This window comes from Onychostoma macrolepis, chromosome 07, assembly GCF_012432095.1.
Source record: "Onychostoma macrolepis isolate SWU-2019 chromosome 07, ASM1243209v1, whole genome shotgun sequence".
Lineage (NCBI taxonomy): Eukaryota > Metazoa > Chordata > Actinopteri > Cypriniformes > Cyprinidae > Onychostoma > Onychostoma macrolepis.
Window position 1 is genome coordinate 28,572,178 of NC_081161.1, and position 26,175 is coordinate 28,598,352.

At 37.1% G+C, this 26,175-nt stretch overlaps 1 protein-coding gene across 1 annotated transcript in view; it reads left to right on the forward strand.

Moving 5' to 3' along the window:
* Positions 1–18,532: 18,532 nt before the first annotated feature.
* Positions 18,533–26,175, forward strand: part of map2k5 (mitogen-activated protein kinase kinase 5) — a 53,054-nt gene continuing 45,411 nt past the window's right edge. Inside the window, 3 exon segments of the mRNA XM_058782096.1 lie at positions 18,533–18,949; positions 19,121–19,169; positions 19,319–19,386. Coding sequence (XP_058638079.1) covers positions 18,818–18,949; positions 19,121–19,169; positions 19,319–19,386 — 249 coding nt within the window. The 5' untranslated portion in view covers positions 18,533–18,817.

Below are 26,175 nucleotides of genomic sequence, written 5' to 3' on the forward strand. Positions count from 1 at the left end.
AGATAGTGAATTGGTGGGTTTTTGTTAAATGTGAGCCAAAATCATCACAATTAAAAGAACCAAAGACTTAAACTACTTCAGTCTGTGTGCATTGAATTTATTTAATACACGAGTTTCACAATTTGAATTGAATTACTGAAATAAATTAACTTTTCCACAACATTCTAATTTATTGAGATGCACCTGTACATGTATAAAACAATGGCCCTCCTAACTGTGTCATGGTCATTTTGATCAATCATTGCCATTATATTTAAATGCATAATTGTTATCATTCTATATATAGTGTAGAGTTTGCAGTCAGTATAAAACAGACCTTATTTCTTACATAAAGATACAACAGTTGTTCTAATACTGGTATAAAATAATGATAGTAATAAAGGAAATGAAGATATACATTTTGAGTTTTATTCGCAGATATATGCTCCTGCATATAATTTTCAATGTTTCTATATATAGTGGGTACGGAAAGTATTCAGACCCCCTTAAATTTTTCACTCTTTGTTATATTGCAGCCATTTGCTAAAATCATTTTTTTCCCTCATTAATGTACACACAGCACCCCATATTGACAGAAAAACACAGAATTGTTTACATTTTTGCAGATTTATTAAAAAATAATATCACATGGTCCTAAGTATTCAGACCCTTTCAAAACCAAGTTTTTCACACCTGGATTTGGGGATCCTCTGCCATTCCTCCTTGCGGATCCTCTCCAGTTCTGTCAGGTTGGATGGTAAACGTTGGTGGACAGTCATTTTTAGGTCTCTCCAGAGATGCTCAATTGGGTTTAAGTCAGGGCTCTGGCTGGGCCATTCAAGAACAGTCACGGAGTTGTTGTGAAGCCACTCCTTCGTTATTTTAGCTGTGTGCTTAGGGTCATTGTCTTGTTGGAAGGTAAACCTTCGGCCCAGTCTGAGGTCCTGAGCACTCTGGAGAAGGTTTTCGTCCAGGATATCCCTGTACTTGGCCGCATTCATCTTTCCCTCGATTGCAACCAGTCGTCCTGTCCCTGCAGCTGAAAAACACCCCACAGCATGATGCTGCCACCACCATGCTTCACTGTTGGGACTGTATTGGACAGGTGATGAGCAGTGCCTGGTTTTCTCCACATACCGCTTAGAATTAAGGCCAAAGTTCTATCTTGGTCTCATCAGACCAGAGAATCTTATTCAGGTGTTTTTAGCAAACTCCATGCGGCTTTCATGTGTCTTGCACTGAGGAGAGGCTTCCGTCGGGCCACTCTGCCATAAAGCCCCGACTGGTGGAGGCTGCAGTGATGGTTGACTTTCTACAACTTTCTCCCATCTCCCGACTGCATCTCTGGAGCTCAGCCACAGTGATCTTTGGGTTCTTCTTTACCTCTCTCACCAAGGCTCTTCTCCCCGATAGCTCAGTTTGGCGGACGGCCAGCTCTAGGAAGGGTTCTGGTCGTCCCAAACGCCTTCCATTTAAGGATTATGGAGGCCACTGTGCTCTTAGGAACCTTAAGTGCAGCAGAATTTTTTGTAACCTTGGCCAGATCTGTGCCTTGCCACAATTCTGTCTCTGAGCTCTTCAGGCAGTTCCTTTGACCTCATGATTCTCATTTGCTCTGACATGCACTGTGAGCTGTAAGGTCTTATATAGACAGGTGTGTGGCTTTCCTAATCAAGTCCAATCAGTATAATGGACAGCACCTGAGTTAAATATATGAGTGTCACAGCAAAGGGTCTGAATACTTAGGACCATGTGATATTTCAGTTTTTCTTTTTTAATAAATCTGCAAAAATGTCAACAATTCTGTGTTTTTCTGTCAATATGGGGTGCTTTGTGAACATTAATGAGGAAAAAAATGAACTTAAATGATTTTAGCAAATGGCTGCAATATAACAAAGAGTGAAAAATTTAAGGGGGTCTGAATACTCTGAATACGTACCCATTCCGTTTTTTTTTTAAATATTTAAAAATGATATATTGTATATAAGATGGCATTATTACCCTGTTAGCTAAAACACTAAAATATGCATAGAAACATTAAATAAAAATATATAACATGTAAATGTAATTTCAACAAATATTTTTTAAACATGGTTTTTGGATACTTAGAAAAAGAATCTCCATAAGTTGATATAATACAAGTTTATTGGACTCTCAAAGTTGATGCTGCAAAAATGTAAAATATAAGTTAAAAATATAAGTGCACCTATTGATTCACTTCATTGGTCATTGATTCATCAAATAGGGTTGTATGGATTACCATCATTTTCACTTTCTGCTGTTTGTAGAAGCATCAGCTTTGAGGGTCCTAAGTGATATTAAAAGGAGATGGATCATTTTTCTAAAAATCTGAAGAAAGTCTTATACATCTGGGTTGGGATGAGAGAATGTTCATTTTTGGGTGAAGTATCATTTTAAGTATTTGAAAGTGTAAATGCAGTCAGAACTACTTTAGGGTCTGATCTCAGTGCTGGTTTCAGGTTTGAGAGTCTTTGTTTGGGTCATGGTCATGTGCAGACTTAATGTAGACAGATGGATTTCAATCAGAGCAACAGTTGCTGATGTGGAGAGAAAGACAAAATAATTTCTTCACTGTTATTAACTTACCAAATGTTGACAGCCAAGTCTCAAGCCAATTTGTTCATTCCAAATTTGTGTGGTATCTCTCTGTCAAGGCAGTTTAGCTGCAGGGAGGAGAGGAGCAGCATCTGGATACTAATGAAGCACCGAGGAGCTAGTGCTGTTCCTAGTTGTGCTGTCATGTCATGTTGTCCCCTTGTCAGCACCACACAGGCGTTTTTTGTGTTCCAGTGTTCAAAAAGAAGTAAAAACAGCCCAGCTGGTGTCATGTAATTTGGTTCATGTAATTGATCAGTCTAATTTTGATTGGTTATGCTGTGCAATAATAATGCTGAAGAAATATTTAATAACTCAAATCTCATAACAGATGTCTCTGGATTTTAGAGAAAAGTTTTCCATGTGGAGTAAATCGTTTGTGGGTTGTGGGTTTTGGATGCAGCACCTTTGATGTACTCTGTTTTTCTCTCTTTCTTTTGTCCTTTCACTCTTTCCTCACAATTTCATATAATATTTTTAATATATGGGTGTTGCTTCAAAAGTCAGTTTTGCGTTTGTTGTTATGTGTGGATTCTTTTCTGTTGTTTGTTTGTTATATGAAGGTCACTGTAAAAATTGTATATTATTTTATTTTATTATTTCCATGCCTTCATAATTTATTTTTGGTACTTGTTAAATGCCTTTCATATGTGTGCATTTTATATTTTACCGCACTAGAAATTAGAAAACACACACACACACACACACACACACACCACTGTCATGCATAATTTCCTCTACAACAAATAACTATTTTTTTCCCCTTTGTAAATAAACTATTTCCCCATCTAAATACTGTAAAGCTGATGTAAAGCTGCTTTGACACAATTTGCATTGTTAAAAGTGCTATACAAATAATAGTGACTTGACTTGACTAAATATCACAGTAACAAAATATTATAGGCTTACTATGCATAGTTTCCATATAAGCTGTAATTTAATGCTAGCTATAGAATTTGCCTTAGTAGGACAAATGAGTTGGGCATTTTATTTCAACTGTTCATATTTCAAATCACAAAATGTTATCAAACAGAATAAGTAATTTGCGATGAGTTGGGATTTGCGAAAGACAATTTAGTGGAATGACAAAAATGAAAGAATTTTTAAAGCGAGTGTGTAAAAAGTATGTTTTAAGAGCGTCCTCACAGCCAAAAGGGCCCTTAGTTAAGAAAACACCCATAAATCTAATACAAATACAGTATATGGTGCAAACATGTTTGTATAGTCAAAGACGTATTTATTTACTTGTGAATTTCTGACGAAAAAGAGGGAGAGCGAGAGAGTTTTGTCTCATTTACACATTAATACGTTGTTAATTACACCCATAATGTCCCCCTGCTAGCTACACCATGTTGCTGACTAATTGAATATACGAGTCGAAGATGTTTGAAAGCCTGTAACTGATTTAATTAATGCAGTTTTTGCTTTAAGCATCGCCCGTTAAAAGATCTCTGTACGTCGGCGTGTTCAGGTGTGTATGTCTGTGCGAAGCAGTGTTAATCCTCCTGTCAATGATCAGTGTTTGTCTTGATTTCTGGCAGCTGGCAGCCAACTGGAAACACATCAGGTCTTCCAGGAGGGCAATTCCCCAGCATCCCTCATTATGGATCTCTCTCTTTTTCTCTCTCTCGCCTGCAGGTCCATCACACGCACATGCACGCACGCACACACACAGCCATCACAGATTTGAAGCAGCCTTGTCGTCTTATTCAAATTGGTCTCGGCAGGAAAATGGGTTCATGATGATGGGGGTAATAACAGTGTAGAAAAGAGAGCGTCTTCAGCTTCAAACACCATTTAATTTGGAGATTAAGCTAATAAAAAGCCATTAAGGCCAATGCCTTGCTGTTGTAGCGGGCCGTAGTGATACACAGTAATTCCTTCTCATTTAACGCAAATGAGCTATAAAAGATTAGGCTTGGGCGTGCTATTCTTTTTATGTTTATATGTTTCCTGAGGTTTTTGGAAAAGAATAATCAGCCTGTTTTAATGTGTCGCTTTTTTCCTGACTATGGTTTTGCAAAACACATGGACCCTTTTTTTCTGAAGAACAAAAACTAGCCAGAATTATACACAGGTTTTAATCAAATTTGCAGTCAAAATGATTAGCTATAATGTCTGATATTATTTAGCTCTAATTACCAGCAGATGGTGTCTTTATCTGCACTTAGGGCGCACGAGTCTTGGAAATGCTGCATGCACAAGAATAATTAAGAAGTTGACTTGAGCTGTTTTTTTTTCGGGTCTACTTTTGTGAGCTTTAATAGTCAGACTCAGCACCCTGATGTTAATTAGTGCTAATTTGATAATTTGATTACATTTATTCCTTTAAATCCGAGCATTCTCAATTGTTGCTCAATGTGCTTTATTGGCATAACAAATAATGGTGTGTTTGTGTTGCAGTAGCAGCAGTAGCTAGCTCGGTTTCCCTTTCTCTCTCTCTCTCTCTCCTCTAAATGCAATTATATTTATTATTCATGCAGGAGATCATCTTGTAAGATCATTTGCAGTTCATACAATTCCTCCTCACCTCCGGAGATAGATGGACACTTTTGTGTGTATATGTGTGTTGTTGTTGGGAATGGGAACACAGTGCTCACCTGTGGAGAGAGAAGCAGACCAGCTCACTGGGGTATTGATGGAGTCATGCGGAGTTAATCAGACTCAATGCCAGCACTGATTCCTTCATTTCCTGCAATGCAGAATTAGACGGTAATATGGTCCCTGTTGGAACTTTGGCAGCATATGGTCTTGTGCAATGTGCCTTTTCCGTCGGGTATAGATGCATTCCATAGGACAGAACAGCATTGCCCAAAATGTAGTTGTATAACAGGCTGCATTGTGTGCTGTGGTGCCCACTATTACCATCTACACAAAAGCTGAATATAGACATATTTTTAATTGGTTTGTCACAGGATTATATGCAATTGGCCTCTGTCTTGATTTCTTAAATAAAGGCAGTGTTTTTTTGTGTGTGTTGAACTGCATCTATGACAGATTAATTCTGGTGGTCATGCATTTAAACATATTAACTAATCACGTCACACCATGGAGTGTTTTGCTGGAAGGTGCAGAGGTGATGAAAAACAGGTCAAACTGTTATCAGTTATTCCCACACATTTTAGGGGAAGTCGCTTGATTGGCAACCTTGGAGAATAAAACAAGCTTTTCAGGAAAGAAGCATAGAAGGCTTTTCAGTGAGTCATTTGTTAATGATTAAAATGATTTAATACTACAGGATAATTTGCCAACAACACAAAAATGTTCAGTCCTCATAAGCCCCCAAAACTTACGTGGTACTACATAAATAAAATAAAAATAAAAATTCTTATGCATTAATAGAATAGTGCAGTGTTTATTAAATGTGACCATGGACGACAAAACCAGTCTTAAGTGTCAATTTTTCAAAATTGAGAATATTGAGAATACGTTTTCCATGGATGTATGGTTTGTTAGGATCGGACAATATTTGGCTGAGATTCAACTATTTGAAAATCTGGAATCTGAGGGTGCAAAAAAATCTAAATATTGAGAAAATTGCCTTTAAAGTTGTCCAAATGAAGTTCTTAGCAATGCATATTACTAATCAACAATTAAGTTTTGATACATTTACGGTAAGAAATGTACAAAATATCTTCATGGAACATGAACATACTTAATATCCTAATGATTTTTGTCATAAAAGAAAAATCTGTAATTTTGACCCATACAATGTATTTTTGGCTATTGCTACAAATATACCCCAGCGACTTAAGACTGGTTTTGTGGTCCAGGGTCACAAATGATTTATCTTACATGAGATCACAGCAATAGACTTTAGTCAGGTTAGACGCCATGCTGAACTTTACACAGATGAAAATGAGGCTGTGAGGGATAGACTTACATTTTTGCAATGGCACACACTTTATCAAGGTCCTAGATCATGTAATTTTCACAACTCGCAACTTTCAAAACTGTTCCATGGAGTTTTGTCTATTGAAAGACTTTTGTGCTTCTGTCCCTCACAGCCTCGTTTTCATTCCTGTCAAAAATGACATTTGTCACTTCCCTGACAAACGAAAACAATCCAATCAATTCCCGATGGACAAAATCAACTCATTTTTCCTCATTTGAGAAGCCATTTCATTTAGATATATGTCATAGTAGGGAAGAAAAGACAATAACTTCCTTTAATGCTGACGCTATGTTTAGATAAGAATATTTTAGATAAGAGAGCAAATGGCTATTCCCTTCAAATGTAGCAACAACTAAATTTTTCTGGTTCACATTTTATTTATTTGACAGCAAATACACATGTAGCCACTAGAAGCATAATTAACATTTAATCAAAATAGCAAAAAATGTTTCAGTGTACATATTTGTTTTACGTATATATAATTTAGTAGTACAGTGTTCTATTCAAATACTACACTCTTAAAAATAAAGGTGCTTCACGATGCCCATAAAGAACCTTTAACATCCAAAGAACCTTTCTGTTTCACAAAAGGTTCTTTGTGGCGAAAGAAGGTTCTTCAGATTATAAAAAGGTAAGAAAGAGATGGTTCTTTAAAGAACCTTTGACTGAATGTTTCTGTGTGGAACCAAAAAAGGTTCTTCTATGGCATCGCTGCGAAGAACCTTTTGAAGCACCTTTATTTTTAAGAGTGTATATAATAGGCCAACACTAAGTATAAGGGGAAGTATGAGCTGTTGTGGGCTCAAGTAGCCCAGCAGCTGTCTAGATTTTGGGTTTGCAATGTATTTATGTCCAAAAGAGTGCTTGATGGCTTGTGAGTATCCAGATCATAAAACCTTTTAGATATGTAGTATACATTCAGCATGCTTCTAGAGAATAGATGATGAGATGGGATAATTTGAGTGGGATTCGGACATAATTTGAAGTTATTGTCTGCAGTGAGAGAAAGTGAGGCAAGCCCTTCATTCTGCTGCAATTACAGACCCTTCAGTGTAGGGCTTATTTGTGCTTAGCAGTTGGCAATGCATTGATTTAATATGTAATCAGTACACACAAGCCTGAAATGTAAATTTTTCTGCTGCTTACAAAGATTTTCTGTCACACTTTAATTACTACATTTTGCTGCTTGACGGGAACTTTTGTGAGCTAATTATGAGGTAATCACGATGTCCTGCAAGCATGTTGTTTATCACTGTTTAGAACTATCCTATTTTATATATTTTTAGAGTAGAGTCACCTATCATGCAGAACAAGCCGTTAGCTCACTCTAATTCTCAGGGTGACATAGTTAGTATCCATCCCATAATTGTAGTGGTATCTGCACTGTTAATTACTGAAGTAAATGGTTGAACTGCTGCCAAGGACCCATTGTGTTGGGGCTTTGAATTGTGTTTTTACCATCTGTAGAATTGGGAAGATGAGAGAGGGGAGCAGGGGAGCAGGGGGAGGCTTAAGAGCAAGCTCACAGCCTCGGGGTCTGAGGCCATATGGAGCCAGCACTTCGCCTGCGCTTTATTGCACACCTTGCTGTTTTAATCAATGGCAAGCCTGTTCACAGGACACAGAAAACAGAGGTTATTGCACTGTGTCAGTGGGCTTTTACTGCATGTTTGTTTCTCTCTCATGTTCAGAAAACTTTTGCACTTGACTTTACATCTTTTATCTTGTGTGTGGACCATGGTATGAGTTTGTCTTTATATGCCAATGCATTTATTAATATACTGTATTTAATATATTTACTTTGAGGCCATTTTTGCATTCCCTGCACTGCTTTTCCTTAATTTTTACATGTAAACATGCACTAGACTAATGTTTTTGAACGCTGAGCTCACATCTCACATCTTTTGCAGCATCTCACACACGACACTGCATTTGAAAAATACAGCAATGGAGTTCACCTTTTAAAAAATGCTTTAAAAAAGACCTTGCATTTTTCCCATACTACTATCTGTGTCTCGTGTTTATTCAACACTAAAAGGCATTCTGAGTGAATGGCCCTTTACTCTCCCTATTTTTGCTCTGCCAGTAAAAGTGGTTCCAAACAAAGCTGCAGTAGAATTAATCACACCAAGGAAATAAAATGCAGTAGTGGTGTTCCTGGGTGAATCAGTGTAGTTGAACAAATCATTTGCATGATTCAGTCACTCATTCATGAAGACACTAAGGCCTGGTTTCACACACAGGGCTTAGACTAAACCAGGATTAGGCCATAGTTCAATTAGGACATTTAAGTAATTTTTATAAACGTGCCTTAGAAAAAACATTACTGGTGTCCATCTTGAGACAAAAGTCTGGGACTAGGTTGGAAACATGACCTTAACACACACTAAATCCACACTTGAATCACTATATACCCATCATTCATCGTGAGATGTCTAGGAAAACTTTGCATTGTCCATAATATTAATAGTAAAATTAATTCATTATTACATTTAAATTATTATAGATCATTTTTAAGTGTTGCACATTTCATTGGTGCAGAGAAGAGTATGTGCATTTTGTTAAATATTTGCAACTACTTTTTTACCACTTTAGCACCACAACTAAATCATGTCATGTTGGAGACTACTGACTAGAGAAGTTTATTTCAAAGTACAAAGTTTAAAAAAATAGAAATTAAGCTCTGTAAACACTTTTAGCATTTTACAATATACACATGTGTCCCATCTGGTAATCAAAAGTTCTTTACACACTTGAAGCCTTCACCTAATCTAATTAGGACAAGTGGTCAAGTGCATCGACTGCAATTGTGGGTATTAGAACAGGCCCAAAGGCCTGTTTTGTTATTGAATGAATCAGTTGAATAAATAATTCATCAATAAAGAATCAAATGACTCCATTTCAGACTCATTGTCACCATTTACTGAAAAAAACAACAATATAACCTGTAGAAGGAGTCATTGAAAAGTCAAATTTGTCAATTACTGTTGTGTAGAATGTTATAGTAATAAATTCCAAACTTTGCATATTACTTTCAACCACATACAGGTTATACAAAGTCAAACAGCCGCATCACAGTCTGGCATGCTCATTCTCTACTATTGGTTTAGTGCCGTCATTATGTCTGGTGAAGCCTAATGTTACAGCTTGTGGTAATGGTTACACTTTGCGTAATAGTGTGTTTGTGTGTGAAACTCTTCATTGTAATGTTATAGTTGTGTTAATGGGCCAGACAGCGTGATGTGTATGTGTGTAGGAGTGCGTGGCAGGTTCAGTCAAATGTTATAGTTTATGTTAATGGTGCATTAAGAGTGTTAACTGCTACAGTCCCAGCTGTAGACACAGCTAGGCCTCCCTTGCCCCATGCACAACCCTCCCCAAAACGGAGAGCAGCTCCTGCTATTCACCAGCCTGTGTGCATATTGTTTAATTATTGGCTGTTCTGGAAGCACCACAGGAGGGAACGCACTGAAACTTGGCCAGATGAATGCAAGGTTACTTCTTCTGTACTTTGCAAGGTAATCAAACCACATGTTTTATGATGGAGAGCACGTCAAGTGTGCCTGTTGTTGAGGTGGCCGTATTAGGGGGCATATTTAGGTTATTAGCCTGAGGCAAAGAGTGTGTGGTTTAACCTCAGGCAGTTGTAACAGAGCTGACTTATGACTAGAACTGTGCTGGGCAGCAGCAGTGTCCTCAATTGTATTCATTAATCGCACACTGACTCTGTATGGCATCAGCAGATGGAGACCAGATTTTAAAAATAAAAATGTTTTCAGTTGTTCTGTTAAGATTTTAAGTGTATGTGCAAGAATGTGTATTTGAAAAGTTCACATTAAGACTGGAGTAATGGCTGCTGAAAACTGAGCTTTGCCATCACAGGATTAAATTACATTTTAAAATATATTGCAGTAGAAAACAGTTATTTTAAATTGTAGTACTATATTATTGTTTTTACTGTGTTTTTCTATCAAATAAATGCAGCATTGGAGAGCATAAGAGACTTCCTTCAAAAACATTTAATAAACATGTTTACAATTCATCAATTTCAAAGTGAGTTTTAAAAATTCTTTAAAAGCAATGTAAATAAGGTCTTAATCAACAATATTCTCGAGAGCATGAAATCTGTAAAAACACATTGCTTTACTCATCAAGCAATTTGCTGTGGAGAATATCAATATTTCCTATGAGAGCAGGTTAACAGTAAGGGCAGCAGCATTTGAAAGCAGATGATTATTATCGCCTGACTCAAGTTATTGAATTGTGAATAAATGCAGCGTGCCTGGAGTCTGCAGGTGCGACCACCCTCAATTACTAACCTGAGGGACCTCCTGCAGAAATCTTAACACAGCAATTAACAACATAATTAAGTGGTAAAGTCATTGTGCCATTCTCCCACAGCAGAAACAAGAGTGCCATTGACCAGATGAAGGAGGGCTGGCCTCTGATTGATCGTCCAGTTGACTCGCTTGCACAGGCATTTATCACCCTCTCCAGGATAGAGCGAGAGAGGGAATATGTCTGTGTTTATAGGGTAGATGAGCTGCTTAGTCTTGGTAAAGTGTCAGAGGCCTTGTTTTTCACATCATTAGACAATTGTGTGTTAATGAGCTGTCACATCCAGCTCTATACTTTAAATGTTCCTGATGCACATGTTTGTGTATATCCACAGATGCAAACCTGGAAACAAACGGCTCGCCTCTTTCACATCCTGTGCTAAACTGGCTGTCTTATTTCCATTTCAGATCAGCTGTCATTACGCAGAAATCCACCTTATTGAATGTCTGCTCATCTGATCGAACAGATGTAGGTGCACAGCAAAGGTTAAGCACTTTTCATTCAGTGCTCCAGGAACATAATGACTGCAGATGTGTTTCTGCCAACGACAAATATCTGCAACTGAAAGCTCAATATTCCCTATTGAAGTCCTTGTTGTGAAATTGATTGATTCCTTTTTTATGATTGCATGTTTGTTAAATGTTACATTCAAATACCATTTAACTAAAGTATTTATCTTTATAACTATTATACTTATTATTAAAATTTGCTATGAGATTGATAATGATCTTGTTTTTTATAAATACAACATACAGTCATTAGTCCGATAATTTAGTTTATGCATATTTAATAAAAAAATATATATATTTCAAATATAATGTTAAATGGCTAAAATTTAGAATTTTATCCCCAGAAACTTTGAAAAGAAAATCTGTTTGATAGAGGTATTGGTATCAGTATTAGCAATACTAAAGTCTATAGCACTTGATACATAGTAAAATGATGCCATTAAACAAATATTATTTATGTTGACTCTGCTTTAATTTGGGAATTCATTCTGTAAATATTTATATATATATATATATATATATATATATATATATATAAATATAAATTTATAAAAATAAAAATCTATCTATCTATCTATCTATCTATCTATCTATCTATCTATCTATCTATCTATCTATCTATCTATATATATATATAGTTTATATTTATCATTGTATATAATTATCATTCTGCAAATAAAAATATGTATATTATATAATATATAAGTATAGAAATATATACATTATTAATTTAAATATATATATATATATATATATATATATATATATATATATATATATATAGTATATAACTATAAATGTACTATATATGTAATGTCATTAATTGTGCTTAATCACAAAAACCTGTGTAATTAAATAGCTTTGAGTCAGTTTTATTATTATTCAGTCGAATAGGAATTTAACAAGTTCAATCATTACAATATGAGGTATCTAAACCAGATTAGCCACTATGTGGACTCGGGATCAAGGGACCTCAGAGCATGATAACAGCCGTGATAGATTTCTCATTTATATAGCTTCTGTTTCTCTCCTTCCCGTGGGATCTGTGAAATTGAGAGGCAAACATGAGGAAGGTTGGAACACTGTGTGATGGAACATCAAATAAATTGCCAGGTCTTATTGTGTCAATAAACTAATTTCTCTTTTAGAGTGTGACCTTTGACCTCTAGCGGCTGGACGATCCAGGGTTGTGACAGGAGTGAAAATCTCTTGGGAAGGAGATGAGAGAATGAGAAACAAAGAGAGAGAGAGTGAGATTCGTATCCGTCAAGGATGTGTCAACACAGAATATCTCTCACACATTGATTCTAGCAATCATAAAGTTCCTTCCTGTTTCCTCATGTGCTGCATGTTTTACAGATGGATCCCCTGCTACAAAGCAAGCACACCTAATGAGCCATCTCCATTTCCTTCCACACAGTCATAGAACAAGGTCTGCTCACAATGGCTTTGTTTGCCAAGAGGCTGTTGTCTGTTTATACAGAACTATGGCCTCTTAGCAGGTTCTTTTGAGGTATGTTTTATTTTATGTCAATGTTGTGAGGAGCTCAAGCCAGTTCTACCACCAGAGGGCACTGTTATATGGACAGAATGGGAAGGAACTCCATCAGGATCCTTTCTTTCACTTTGACTGTGATTACATGTTGGTTAAGATTAGTTTCTTCGGATTGAAAATGACCCTCCGATTTCAGACACAAAACACATATCGAGAACCATAAAGGCCAAGTGCTATTCATCAAATGTGCCGTCTCTGACCTGCGTACCTCTGCAAGATTGAAGCGTGTGGCCGGTCTCCATCACAGTCAGGGGTCACAAGACACGACAGTCAAACATTTCCTGTGTCATTGAGGGTTTTTATAGTCTGAACTTTTACCCTGTAATTACACAAAGGCTCAAGCTAGCACTACACACATAAAGAAGCACAAATTGTACACAGCATTGTAGCTTAGTCAACAGACCAACATCTGTTTAATGTGCCAGTTATAGATACACTCTGTATGATATTTACAGGCTACTTTAGAGTATGTAACATTAGCTGCTTATGTGCGGTGGATCTCGCAGTGCTCTTTAGTGCACTAAATCAGCTTTTTGCACACAAAGGGAGCTGGAGTCTTTCTAAACGTTAAAGAAACCCACAGACATAAAAGCCCAAATGTTGCATGCTGGACAAACCCAGTTACATTCAATACTCCATTTACATTCAAGCCTTTCGCAAAAACCCACCTCAATTTATCTATTTATTTACTGCTTTTTTTTTTTGAAGGCTAGCGTCAGGTCCCGTGTGTTTGCCCTTGTGTTAGAGGGCTGCATTGTGGCTTTCCCTGAGGCTCAGCTGCAGGATTGTGGTTTTTAATGAAAAAGTGACGCTATAGAGCACAGGTACAGTCCAGGCTTGTATTTCAGTTGCTTTTGTTATGTTTTACAATGAGGCAGTGCGGCTGGATACTTACAGACGCTGTAAATGACCCTCTGGAGCCTGCTCATCATGCCGGCCGCTGGATTAAGCATTCGAGAGCTGCTTTAGGATCAATACTGAGCAGAATACCTCGATACCTCTGGTACTTTTATACATTTGCCTGTAGTTCTGGCCATTAATTCTGTCTTCAGATATAACTGAGATGAGGAAGCTGGGATATATGATCAGCCTGATAGGAGAGAACATTTATACCAGGACGTGAATGTTGTGAGAGACCAGATTCAGCTCTAGTTCTAATATCCAATCAAAATCAAAATACAGATACATTTCTTAGCCAAGTCACATATCATTCTGATTGGTCCACTGCAGGAGTAGTGCTCAAAAATGTCTTAATATAGAACATTTTCGTTGACAACAGCATACAACTCATCCATGAAACCTGTGTTAATAAATAAGCCAAACTAATAAATCAGTATTTCAACACACAGTCCGTCATTCATTATTGCAAAATAAACTGCTTCTGAGTGATGTAAGACCTTTCTGCTTTGTGCTGGGGTGCTGGTCAGTGATTATTTTGGAATAATGTCCAGCTGACTGTATCGCTTACAAATACACTACAGTTCAAAATTTTGGGTACAATTTATTTTTTTATTTTTTTATGTTTTTTGAAAGAAGCACCTTATGCTCATTTGAGTGAAAAAACAAAACAAAAAAAAAACAGTATAAATTATTTAAATAATGTAATATAATGAAATATTTTAACATTTTTTATTTGATGATTCTTTGTTGAATAGAAAGTTTAAAATAACAGAATTTGGTAACACTTTACAATAAGGTTCATTAGTTAACATTAGTTGAACATGAACTAAGAATGAACAATACATCTACAGCATTTATTAATCTTAATGTTAATTTCAGCATTTACTAATGCATTATTAAAATCTCAAGTTGTGTTTGTTAACAGTAGTTAATGCACTGTGAGCTAACAATGAAATACTGTATTTTTATTAACTAACGTTAACAAAGATGAATAAATAGTGTAATAAATGTATTGTTCGTTGTTTGTTCATGTTAGTTAATACATTAACTAATGTTAACAAATGACACCTTATTGTAAAGTGTTACTCAGAATTTATTTATTATAAACATTATAAGTGATAATTAGCATTATAGATGTCTTTAAGAGAATATTACTGACACAAAACTTTAGAATGGTAGTGTATATACATGATATACAGTGTATACAGTACACAAAATATGCGACTTTAAATCTAGAAACATTTTAAAGTGTAAAATAAGATGTGTGTGAGTAGACATGGATGGTACTGCAGACATTACTGGATCTCTTGACAGGACTGGGGCTGTCTAAAACAGAAGGAGCGGAGCGCTTATTATGTCTTCAGTATAGGTCAGATCTAGAGGCAGTGGTGTGAGTACATTAGCATACACGCTGGCAGAACGTTTAAGGTGACGAATAGGATAAGCTGAGAGGGCTGTGCTACCTGACTCAGAGCTATTACCAGACCCCCTCAGGCTTGATTTATCAACTCCCATCTCGCAGTGTTTCTGCTCTGATATGACTGTGGAAATGGACTAGTTTAAACACAAAACCTTGATCTCACTGACCTCTTAATATGCTTATAATGATCCCATTTAACAAACAGATGTTAGGGCAGTCATGGCAAAGCCAGGCCACAACATGTGGTGTTGGCAGTAGATAGTGAGGGCGTTTGTCAGTTATAGTGCACAGCATAACAACACATTCTTTAGAAATTACTATTTTGTACAAATCTTGTACAAATTCTGATATGGCTTGTTTGAGATTCAGTGTGTTGTCTCGAAGAGACAGAACAATAAATGTATTATAATAAAGGTATATAAAAGGAGGTCCCTAATTGCCTACTAATTACTCAAAATGAATACAAACAAGCAAATATATTTACAATATAATATGTAATTTGGAAAATATTTATTTAAAAACTGACAACATTATAAATGCCAACTGCATTTCTCTTATGCAAAGTGAGATGTAGTTGGTACCCAATGCAAACCCCTCAACTGCAGTGATAGATGAGCAAAATAAACAGGTAATAAAATATTAACAAGCCAATTTATTATGCATGTGCATCACTACTTTATGGAAGCAATGAGGATCTCATTTACATATTGCACACACTTTTTCCAATCAGAGTGGTGGACACATTCCAGATGCAGTGGATCCGGTGGGTGAGTGGTGTGACAGTCAATACTGAATGTAGTGCTGATCTTTTACAAACCGAGGAACAAATGTGTGAAGTTTCAGAAATTGCAAGACTTTTTGCTGATTTGTGTGACTGAACTCTTCAGGTTGATCCAACTCTCTGATCAAACCCTTTTCTGAATTTCTACTAACAATAATATCAGAAAATGTATGTCTCACTACCAATTTTGCTGTGATGGAAACATTCCCAGCTTGTCTTTTATTCCTGTTCTTCTCCAGAGCAGAGAGTGAAACCCCAGCAGCTCATGTGTCTGTAGTCAAACTGCTCTGTCTCAGCTAAGCAGCTTGTCGATGGAGAGGAAGAGAGAGAAGACCGTTTGGGCTGATAAAATGTTTTTTAATTACCAGACACTGCATTCCAGCCCTCTCTCTCCATTCTATGCTCATCCTCATGGCTATAGGTCCAGTTTGATTTCTGATAATTGTGTTTGCTGATGTGGCATGTTTTTTTTTAATACTGCACCAGACATTAACAGCAGGTCCACAGAGGGACGACAAACTGCAGTTACATCTCTCTTCTAATCAGCACTTTACAGCTAGATACATTGACTCTGGTTCTCCATTTCTGTCTACAATTCAGCCTCTAAGTCTGCAACAATGAGACTCAGCCATTACTTATTGTGCTGTGTGACACACAATCAATGTCATGCAGAGCAGCACTCATTCAGAAAGACCTCAGAGCATGAAGGGTTAACCACTCATTAGGTTTGATTGTGTGTTTATGAGCCACTTGTGTATTCAGCTGTTTATACAAACGGTACATTTTAGAGCTATCAAAACTATTTGGCAATTGTAATACGAGTAATTTAATCTGATTATTAAACAGAGCTCTTTGTAAGTTTTTACTAGAGGGTTAAAACCGGACTGTTTCGATTGTAGTTTGAGATGGGAATGGTCTTCATTCAGTAAAAGTCAACCCCATTGCGTATTTAAGCATTTCGCTTTTGTCCTCTTACAAAGTGAGCAAAGAAAACATTTAAGGTGGCATTCTTTCATTGCTCTTTCAGACTGCAAATTTGTTCCATTGACAGGGCAGCTTTAGGGCTGATAACAGGCCACCCCATTGAGAGGCTGGAATCACTATTGTTTTAAAGTTTGATGTGAGACCTGATCCTGTTTGGAAGGCCGCGATCATATCATTGTAGATTTCAGCTCGCCATGGGTCAGACTTGGCTTTCATAGCTGTTTATCATTACACGATGCTCTAAATCCTGCCTGTGGTCCAGGGTATCAAGGCTGCATTAGCTGGACTCTGAGGTCCAAAGAAACAAAACACTACTTTGCTGAATGATCAATGTCTGTTGAGGCTTTTGCAATCAGGCTGTGACCATGATTGAGCGAATGAGTCATCCCCTAAGATAAGGCTGTAATCAACAGCACACTAAATGTTCTTTGTTGTACATTCAATTACACGCTAATGAGTTGTGCAAAGTGGAAATCTTTAAATAATAATGCAATTTAAATTGTGTATAACTAAAGCTGCAAAGAAGTAAATAATAGAGGTAAAATATGAAAGAGATGAAGTAAATAACAAAGTTAAATTATGGGTGAGGTAGGAAATTATCTACAGCAATAAAAACTTTGTGACTGTATTACCTTGCTTCTATCAAATAAATATGCATTTGTATTTTATGTGACCATGGACCACAAAACCAGCCATACAGGTAAATTATTCGAAATTGAGATTTATACATCGTCTGAAAGCTGAATAAATAAGCTTTCCATTGATGGCCGAGATACAACTATTTGAAAATCTGGAATCTGAGCGTGCAAAAAAAAAAAAATAATAATAATAATATTGAGAAAATCGCTTTTAAAGCGGTCCAAATGAAGTTCAATGCATATTACTAATCAAAAATCAAGTTTTGATATATTTACGGTAGGAAATTTACAAAATATCTTCATGGAACATGAAATTTACTTAATATTCTAATGATTTTTGGCATAAAAGAAAAATCGATAATTTTGACCCATACATTGTTGCTACTTATGACTGGTTTTGTGGTCCAGGGTCACATATATTTATTTATTTGTGAAAAATATCTCTGAATCAGTTTTGATCAAACTGTCTGTGTTTATTTTGTGATAACCATTTTACTGTACCTCCACTATTACGTTGCTACTTAGACTAAATATATTTATATATAAAATAAATAATATAAAGCAAAAATGAACTGTAATTCAAAGTGAAAGCTGAAAAAAAAACAAATAAAAGACAGAAAGAGAAAGATTTTGCAATGTGTTTATAGTTGATTTATGACTAAAATGATGTGTGATTAAAATGATACAAACAAATAAAAATACATAATTTATCTAAAGTCTTAAACAAGCTGGCCTACAAAATAACGTCATGACCGAACAATTGACTAAATAATTTAATTTAATGACAACATTTTGAAAAAATAATTACAGGCAACAATAATTGATACAGAAACGTCGCGAGTAATGTCTAGCATACAGCTAATGTTTTAGGCTTTTATATGCATCGAATGGACGTTCAGCTTCCGGGTAAATGTCAAAACACTTCCGCTAAACTTCCTCTGCTTTACTTTCATTGTTGACAGTTTAACTACTGAAAAAATAGTTAAAAATTGGATTAACAGCAGTCAGTTCATCTGGAATGACACGTGGTTCGTTTATTAGACGAGTAGCCGCTGCGTCAGTTGTGTGGGAAATACTCTCATGTTTTCTTCACTGTTAGTGAGCTTAGTTAAGCAGCTAGCCGTCTAGCCTGCTGTTCAGCTCCTGTGTGTCTGGGAATCTGCACTGAAAGCCAAGATTATGTTTCTCGGTGTGCTTTTGTTATGCTTTTACTTGTTTTGAATAACCTGTGCAGCATGGAATCTGAGGGAATCGTTATTCGGATAAAGACACCGGTGGGAGACATGGATTCATCAGTGGACTGTCCATCACATCTCAACTTCAACGATTTGCTGGTGAGTTACTGTTTTAACTTTAGTCACAGTGTGTTTTTATGTGGTGTCTCAGGACATTTTAGAGAGAGAACCCATTCATGGGGCGTGTCACTCCGTGATGAGTCGTGGTCAGAATAGCGATGCTGATTGACAGCTGTCAGTCAAATGTGTGATTCTCCTCTTGTTTGGCAGGCCGCGATCAGAGATGTCATGCCTGAAGCCACAGTCACAGCTTTTGAATGTGAGCATTGTTGTTGTATTTAAAGTATTTTACTATATTTAATTTTATTTATTTAATATACAAATTTACAGATGAATGATAAAAATGTTTGTTTAAAGAGGCAAGTGAGTAGCTGTTAGATGATTCAGATGTGTTCTCGTTTATTTCAGATGAGGATGAAGTTGGCGACCGAATCACAGTTCGCAGTGATGAGGAGCTCAAAGCCATGCTGTCATATGTGAGTATGCCTGATGGATAAACCTTTAATTTTGCTGATAAGCAGAGTAATTTCAGCATAATTTCTCAAATGTTTTTAATAGCCAGATTGGCAGTAAAGAACTACACTGCCTATAACTGTAAACAAAACTCCTCCAATCAGAGAAGTCGCACAAAACTCTTGACAAAAGAGCATTGCATGAAGCTTTGCAAATGATGTAACTAAGTCTGTCTCACTGCGCTTTTAGGTACTGTATTGTCCCGAATATAAGATGACCCTGATTATAAGACGACCCCCCTTTTTCCAGATGTACCTTTTGGAAAAAGGCTTTTTGAAAACCAAATCTTTTTTTTTTTTTCTCTCTGTAAAACACATTTTTTCTTAAATTATTTTCAAATTGCATATTTTTCCTATTTTAATTTTTGTTTTGAAAGTATGGTAAATACTGGTCAAATGTACCAACAATGACATTGAAAAATATACACTTTTTGATATACCATTGAAATAACAGGTAGCCCATCTTAATTATATAACATTTAGGCTATCCTTCTCATAGTAGCCTACCAAAATTTTATTAACAGTAGAAGTGATATCTTATTGTAGTCTTCAAATCTGGGCACTGTCTTATGTTTTAAAATCACTTACAGAGGAAGTTTGGTCCCATCAGGCTAACATGACAGTCACGACTGGTGCTGCTGTAAGCATTTCTTTTTCTTTTGTTTTCACTCGCGATCTTTACAGCACACATTACATTACATATTTCATAGCACACTCGTTTTATGCGTTTTTGGCGCCACCTATTGTTGTGGTGTATTACTGACATGTCAAAGTCTAGACCCCGAATATAAGACGACCGCGTTTTTTTCAGATGTATTTCCAAGAAAAAAAACATCGTCTTATATTCGGGTCAATACGGTACTTACAGTATCTCACAGAAGTGAGTACACCCCTCACATTTTTTTAAATATTTTATTATATCTTTGTGACGATACTGAAGAAATGACACTTTGCTACAATGTAAAGTAGTGAGTGTACAGCTTGTATAACAGTGTAAATTTGCTGTCCCCTCAAAATAACTCAACACACAGCCATTAATGTCTAAACTGCTGGCCACAAAAGTGAGTACACCCCTAAGTGAAAATGTCCAAATTGGGCCCAAAGTGTCAATATTTTGTGTGGCCACCATTATTTTCCAGCACTGCCTTAACCCTCTTGGGCATGGAGTTCACCAGAGCTTCACAGGTTGCCACTGGAGTCCTCTTCCACTCCTCCATGACAACATCACGGAGCTGGTGGATGTTAGAGACCTCGTGCTCCTCACAGATGCTCAATTGGGTTTATGTCTGGAGACATGCTTGGCCAGTCCATCACCTTTACCCTCGGCTTCTTTAGCAAGTGTTTGGGGTCGTTATCATGTTGGAATACTGCCCTGCGGCCCAGTCTCCGAAGGGAGGGGATCATGCTCTGCTTCAGTATGTCACAGTACATGGTTCCCTCAATGAACTGTAGCTCCCCAGTGCCGGCAGCACTCATGCAGCCCCAGACCATGACACTCCCACCACCATGCTTGACTGTAGGCAAGAAACACTTGTCTTTGTACTCCTCTCCTGGCTGCCGCCACACACGCTTGACACCATCTGAACCAAATAAGTTTATCTTGGTCTCATCAGACCACAGGACATGGTTCCAGTAATCCATGTCCTTAGTCTGCTTGTCTTCAGCAAACTGTTTGCGGGCTTTCTTGTGCATCATCTTTAGAAGAGGCTTCCTTCTGGGACGACAGCCATGCAGTGTGCGGCGTATGGTCTGAGCACTGGCAGGCTGACCCCCCACCCCTTCAACCTCTGCAGCAATGCTGGCAGCATTCATACGTCTATTTCCCAAACACAACCTCTGGATATGACGCTGAGCACGTGCACTCAACTTCTTTGGTCGACTGTTCTGAGTGGTACGGTCTTGGCCACTGTGCTGCAGCTCAGTTTCAGGGTTTTGGCAATCTTCTCATAGCCTACGCCATCTTTATGCAGAGCAACAATTCTTTTTTTCAGATCCTCAGAGAGTTCTTTGCCATGAGGTGCTATGTTGAACTTCCAGTGACCAGTATGAGAGAGTGAGAGCAATAACACCAAATTTAACACACCTGCTCCCCATTCATACCTGAGACCTTGTGACACTAAAGAGTCACATGACACCGGAGAGAGAAAATGGCTAATTGGGCCCAATTTGGACTTTTCACTTAGGGCTAGGGTTGGGCGATATGAGCAAAAATTCATATCTCGGTATTTTTTGGCTGATTTGCGGTATACGGTATATATCTCAGTATTTTTTATTTATTTATTTATTTATTTATTGATATTTGGATTAAAAAAATAAACAAAGTGAATGTAACCATATATTGTGTCAAAAAAGGGTTAAAATTACATTCTAACATTGTAACATTGCAATCTAAAAACAAAAATAATGCTTTTAAAGCAGAAGTTAAATTTACTAAACTAAATATTAAAATAATAATAAAAGCACAGACTAATTGAGTAAAAAGGCTGTTTTGATTACTCCATTACAGTCACTTTAGTTAGTGCTATCATACAAATACACTTACTTGTAGGTTTAAAATTCTATATATGACACATTTATTGTCCAACTACAAATATTTCAGCAAAATGTATATCCTATTTCATTGCGCTACGTCTGTTTGGCAAGCCCTACTTGCATGCGCGCGGCGGCGCTCGTTCAATGAAGACTGTGAAGTTTAGCGGAGAATCTCAAAGCAAAAGCTCATGCACTTCTGATAGCAAAATGGAAATATTTCCATGGCTTTCTAACATTTAAAGATGGAGAATATACCTGAGAAATGTAAGTTACACATTTAGGAAAACGGCACATCTCAAACACATTAAACAGCGCGAGTCTCTGTCATCGGCACACGCAGCCTTTCAGAGCTGTTTTAAATTGAAACTAAACTTCTATATCTTACGAGTTTTTAAAGCCCTTCATATAAAGTTTGTCACGTGTTTAGAGCAAATTGTATTATGCACTTTCTCCGCAGTAGCTCAGTCTGTGTCCTCCGCTGTATTTTCAGATGCACTCATTTTCAAACTACTGTGTATCGATATAAACGGTATTGCCTTATATCGTATCGCTTATAAAGAATACATCGATATATTGTACAAACTCGAGCCCTAGGGTGTACTCACTTTTGTGGCCAGCGGTTTAGACATTAATGGCTGTGTGTTGAGTTATTTTGAGGGGACAGCAAATTTACACTGTTATACAAGCTGTACACTCACTACTTTACATTGTAGCAAAGTGTCATTTCTTCAGTATCGTCACATGAAAAGATATAATAAATCTGAAATTAAAAAAGACTGTTTTATACTTATTATTAATTACTTTAAGTCAGTTGTTTTATATTGTACTGTTGCTTTATTCAACAACATCATTTGCAATACTATGGGATTCATTCCAGTACACAGTCTTGTACTTTTTTTCTGATTCTGTTTTTTTACAGTCAAATCATAGTTTGTGGTAGGGCTGTCCCAATATCAGATTTTCACTGCATGGTTATTGTGGCCAAAAAGAATTTATCTGGACATCTATAGAAAGTCTGGGGAAAAAGCTATCAGTCAAATTCATCTTTAACTATGTTTTCTCATTTTTGGCCAATAAATCACACTCAAAATATAATTCTAGGGACATGGAGAGAGAGAGTTTGTAATAGTTACTGGCACTGTGTGTTTTGAAACAGTACGGTTATCACTGATAAATTGCAATACCTCATCCTGAAGCTGATTGGTTCATAAGACTGTTCAATCACAATGCTGTAATGAAATGCCTATGGAGAAAACAGACAAAGAAAAAGTACTTCCGGAACCAAGGCTGCTGAAAAATGTGTGGTCACTGTTGCGCTCTATTACAGTCTGTTGTATTAGACTTTTGAATGCTGAGAGTGTTTTTGTTGGAAGGGAAAAGCTATTACAAATCTATTATTCCAGATCTATTCACCCTTGGGGAAAGTGTTCTCATTACTTTGCTGATTGGCAAGGATGACAAGTAGCTACATATTTTCTTTTCAATTTCTTCATCTATTTCTCTTTTCTGGCTGCACCTCTTGATGTTTCCATGGCAACATGCGTCTCTGGCTCGAACCCCCTTTTAAATTACACAGGTGTTAACCAAGCAAGATTAGCAAAGGGAAAACTGTGATAATAAAATCCTGTTTATTTTTTATTATTCATTATTTTTGTGTTGACTCAGGCAGTGGCCTCCCCCTGTGACCAGGCACAGATTGAAAACGCTGAAAATATTTGTGTCTCACGCATTTAATAAGCTATCATAAACTTTTGCCTGATTGCCTATTCAAATAGTCTGGAAATGTTGTTGCCTACTCCTGTTTCCTCTCTTCTTCATCTCTCTCAGATTTCAGTTTGTTGTTTTTAAAGTTCTTCTTTTGAGACCGCGGTAGAAGTGCTTTCAATACTTAATGCTCACATTGTGGACACCAAGCGTAATGACTCGTAATAGTTTTTCCCCCTGTGAAGTACAGTGGAAGTTAAATGAACTATCAACTTTTATTATTTATTATTCAATACTTAAAGTTTCGCCTCATTAGAAGCACAGCCCTCCTGGGTAGAGGAATTTTTCAAAATCCACTTTCAGCTGGTGTTGTCTTTTACCCCCCATCAGCTCTCAATGACTCTCGAGTAGCCATGGGCTTCAAAACCACCGCTTCTGCAGGAAATGAAATCACTTAGATTTGATATTTATTTATTTTTAGATGCTTTATCAAAGTTGTACCTCTCAAGGCCATTGCAGTCATTAGCCAGATTAGGCCAGAAGGTGACACACTGACAATGATGTCTCGCGGGTGTCCTGCACTGCCTGAGTGTAATTCAACTTTTTTTTTTCTCTGTCTTGATTAATTCTGCGGTCGCCGTGTGGCTGGTTTTGAAACACACATTCTGACATTGGAGATATCTGCGAGTATTTGCGACAATCTGCTTTAATGCTTATGTTCCTCCTAAGGAACGTGCCATCGCACATCACCAAAGAATTCTTTGAGGCCATATTACTCTGACAGTGAATATTACCGCGCGTTGCAGATTGCCTCCCCGTTGCATTTTGGTTAACAGCACAACTGAGTCCACTTTTTGTGAAAATGAGTTTTTCCTCCAATGACGCCGTTTGCTCCTCTGGGGAGAGCGCAAGCTGCTGAGAAGGGGGATTTTAATATGCGTGTAACATGTTTTTTAACCGATCATTGTGGTCATATTTCAAGTGTGTGCCCTCTGCCTTGGTGGCTCTTGGGGTCTCTGTGGGGACCTTTTATAAATTTGCTTCAATTAATTCCATGTGAAGGGATCTACCGTTATGTAGACTTAATAAGAATTAAGAGATGAGTTCTTGCTTTACAGGTGCGTAAGCTAATTCGCCGAGCTCTCTGGTGGAATCCGACCTTCAAACTCAAACGTTTTTTTTTTTTTTTACTCCAGCAGCGATCATCAGTCTGAGGTCTCTGAGATATTCTGGATCCCCGGTGAGCTGCTTCTTACCGTCAGCCTTTCCAGGATGTTAGTTCAAAGTTAAAGACTGACCCATGTCAGATGTAGCCTCACTAACACACACACAGGCACAGATCTCCCAGGCTGGGCCGACTAATTACGGTGCGTTTTACTCGGGGTGTGTTAATGATCGGGGTCCAACAGAGCGGAGGTCCGACGACTCTGTTCCCTCCAGCTCTCAAGCTGCCTTCCTGTGATCAAACTGCCTTTAGTTATTGTCCAACAAAGGGAGGTTTCTTTTAATACACTGTTACAGATTAGTTAGGTAATTGCAGCCCTAATCGATAAAGCAACCGAGTGGAAAATTAAAGGTGTGTGTTTTGGTTGAGCTACATGGTTTCAGTGCCTGCAGGCAGTGCAGAGAGGTGACAGTGATAAATAGGGTATTTAATAACAGCTGCTCTAACACTGCTTCCTCTGCATGTCCTCACGCGCGCCCCGGCGTATTCATCACGCATTCGCACGCGGCGGAGGGATGGCGCTGTACCGCTGGCCCCTCGGTTAGGCTTGCTTTTGACCTTTGTCTTGTTCTACCTTTGTCTCTCTTTCTCTCGGTCTCTGTCTTTCTTTCAAACACTGACATTCTCCCCTCCTCTCTTGTCCATCTGGATCTGTGGTTTTTAATGGCTTTATTGTGTGTGATGGGGGCTCTGTGTTTGGAGACAAAGGTCTCGTGCTGGATTGAGAGAAGAGGATGAACAACCAGATGGTTCTGTTAACCGAAACATCAATTTAATGTTCTTTTGGCAGGAGACAAAAATCTCTGCGCGGGTTCGAAAGAGAGAGTGGAGTTCTTTAGAAATAGAATCAGCAAAAGTGGTAGATGACATGTCAACTGCAAAATCACATGTAAAATACACGTATGAGACAAGTTTCTGAAAAAAAGTTTTAAAATGGATTCAGCAAAAGTGACTACATATCAACTGCAAGATCAATTTTTAATTAATATTGAGTATTTATAATGTAAATATAATGTGAATAATCATAATAAATAATATATCAACTAACAAATTATAGTTAATTTAAATATAAAATATTTTTTCATGTGTGTATTTTAGTGCTGTCAAATGATTAATCGCGATTTAATGCATGCAAAATAAGTTTTTGTTAACTTGTGTACTGTATATTTATTATGTATATATAAATATACACACATGCATGTATATATTTAAGAAAAATTGTATGTTTATATATTAAATATTTATATATAATATAAATTATATGAATATAAATATGTACATGTAAATATATG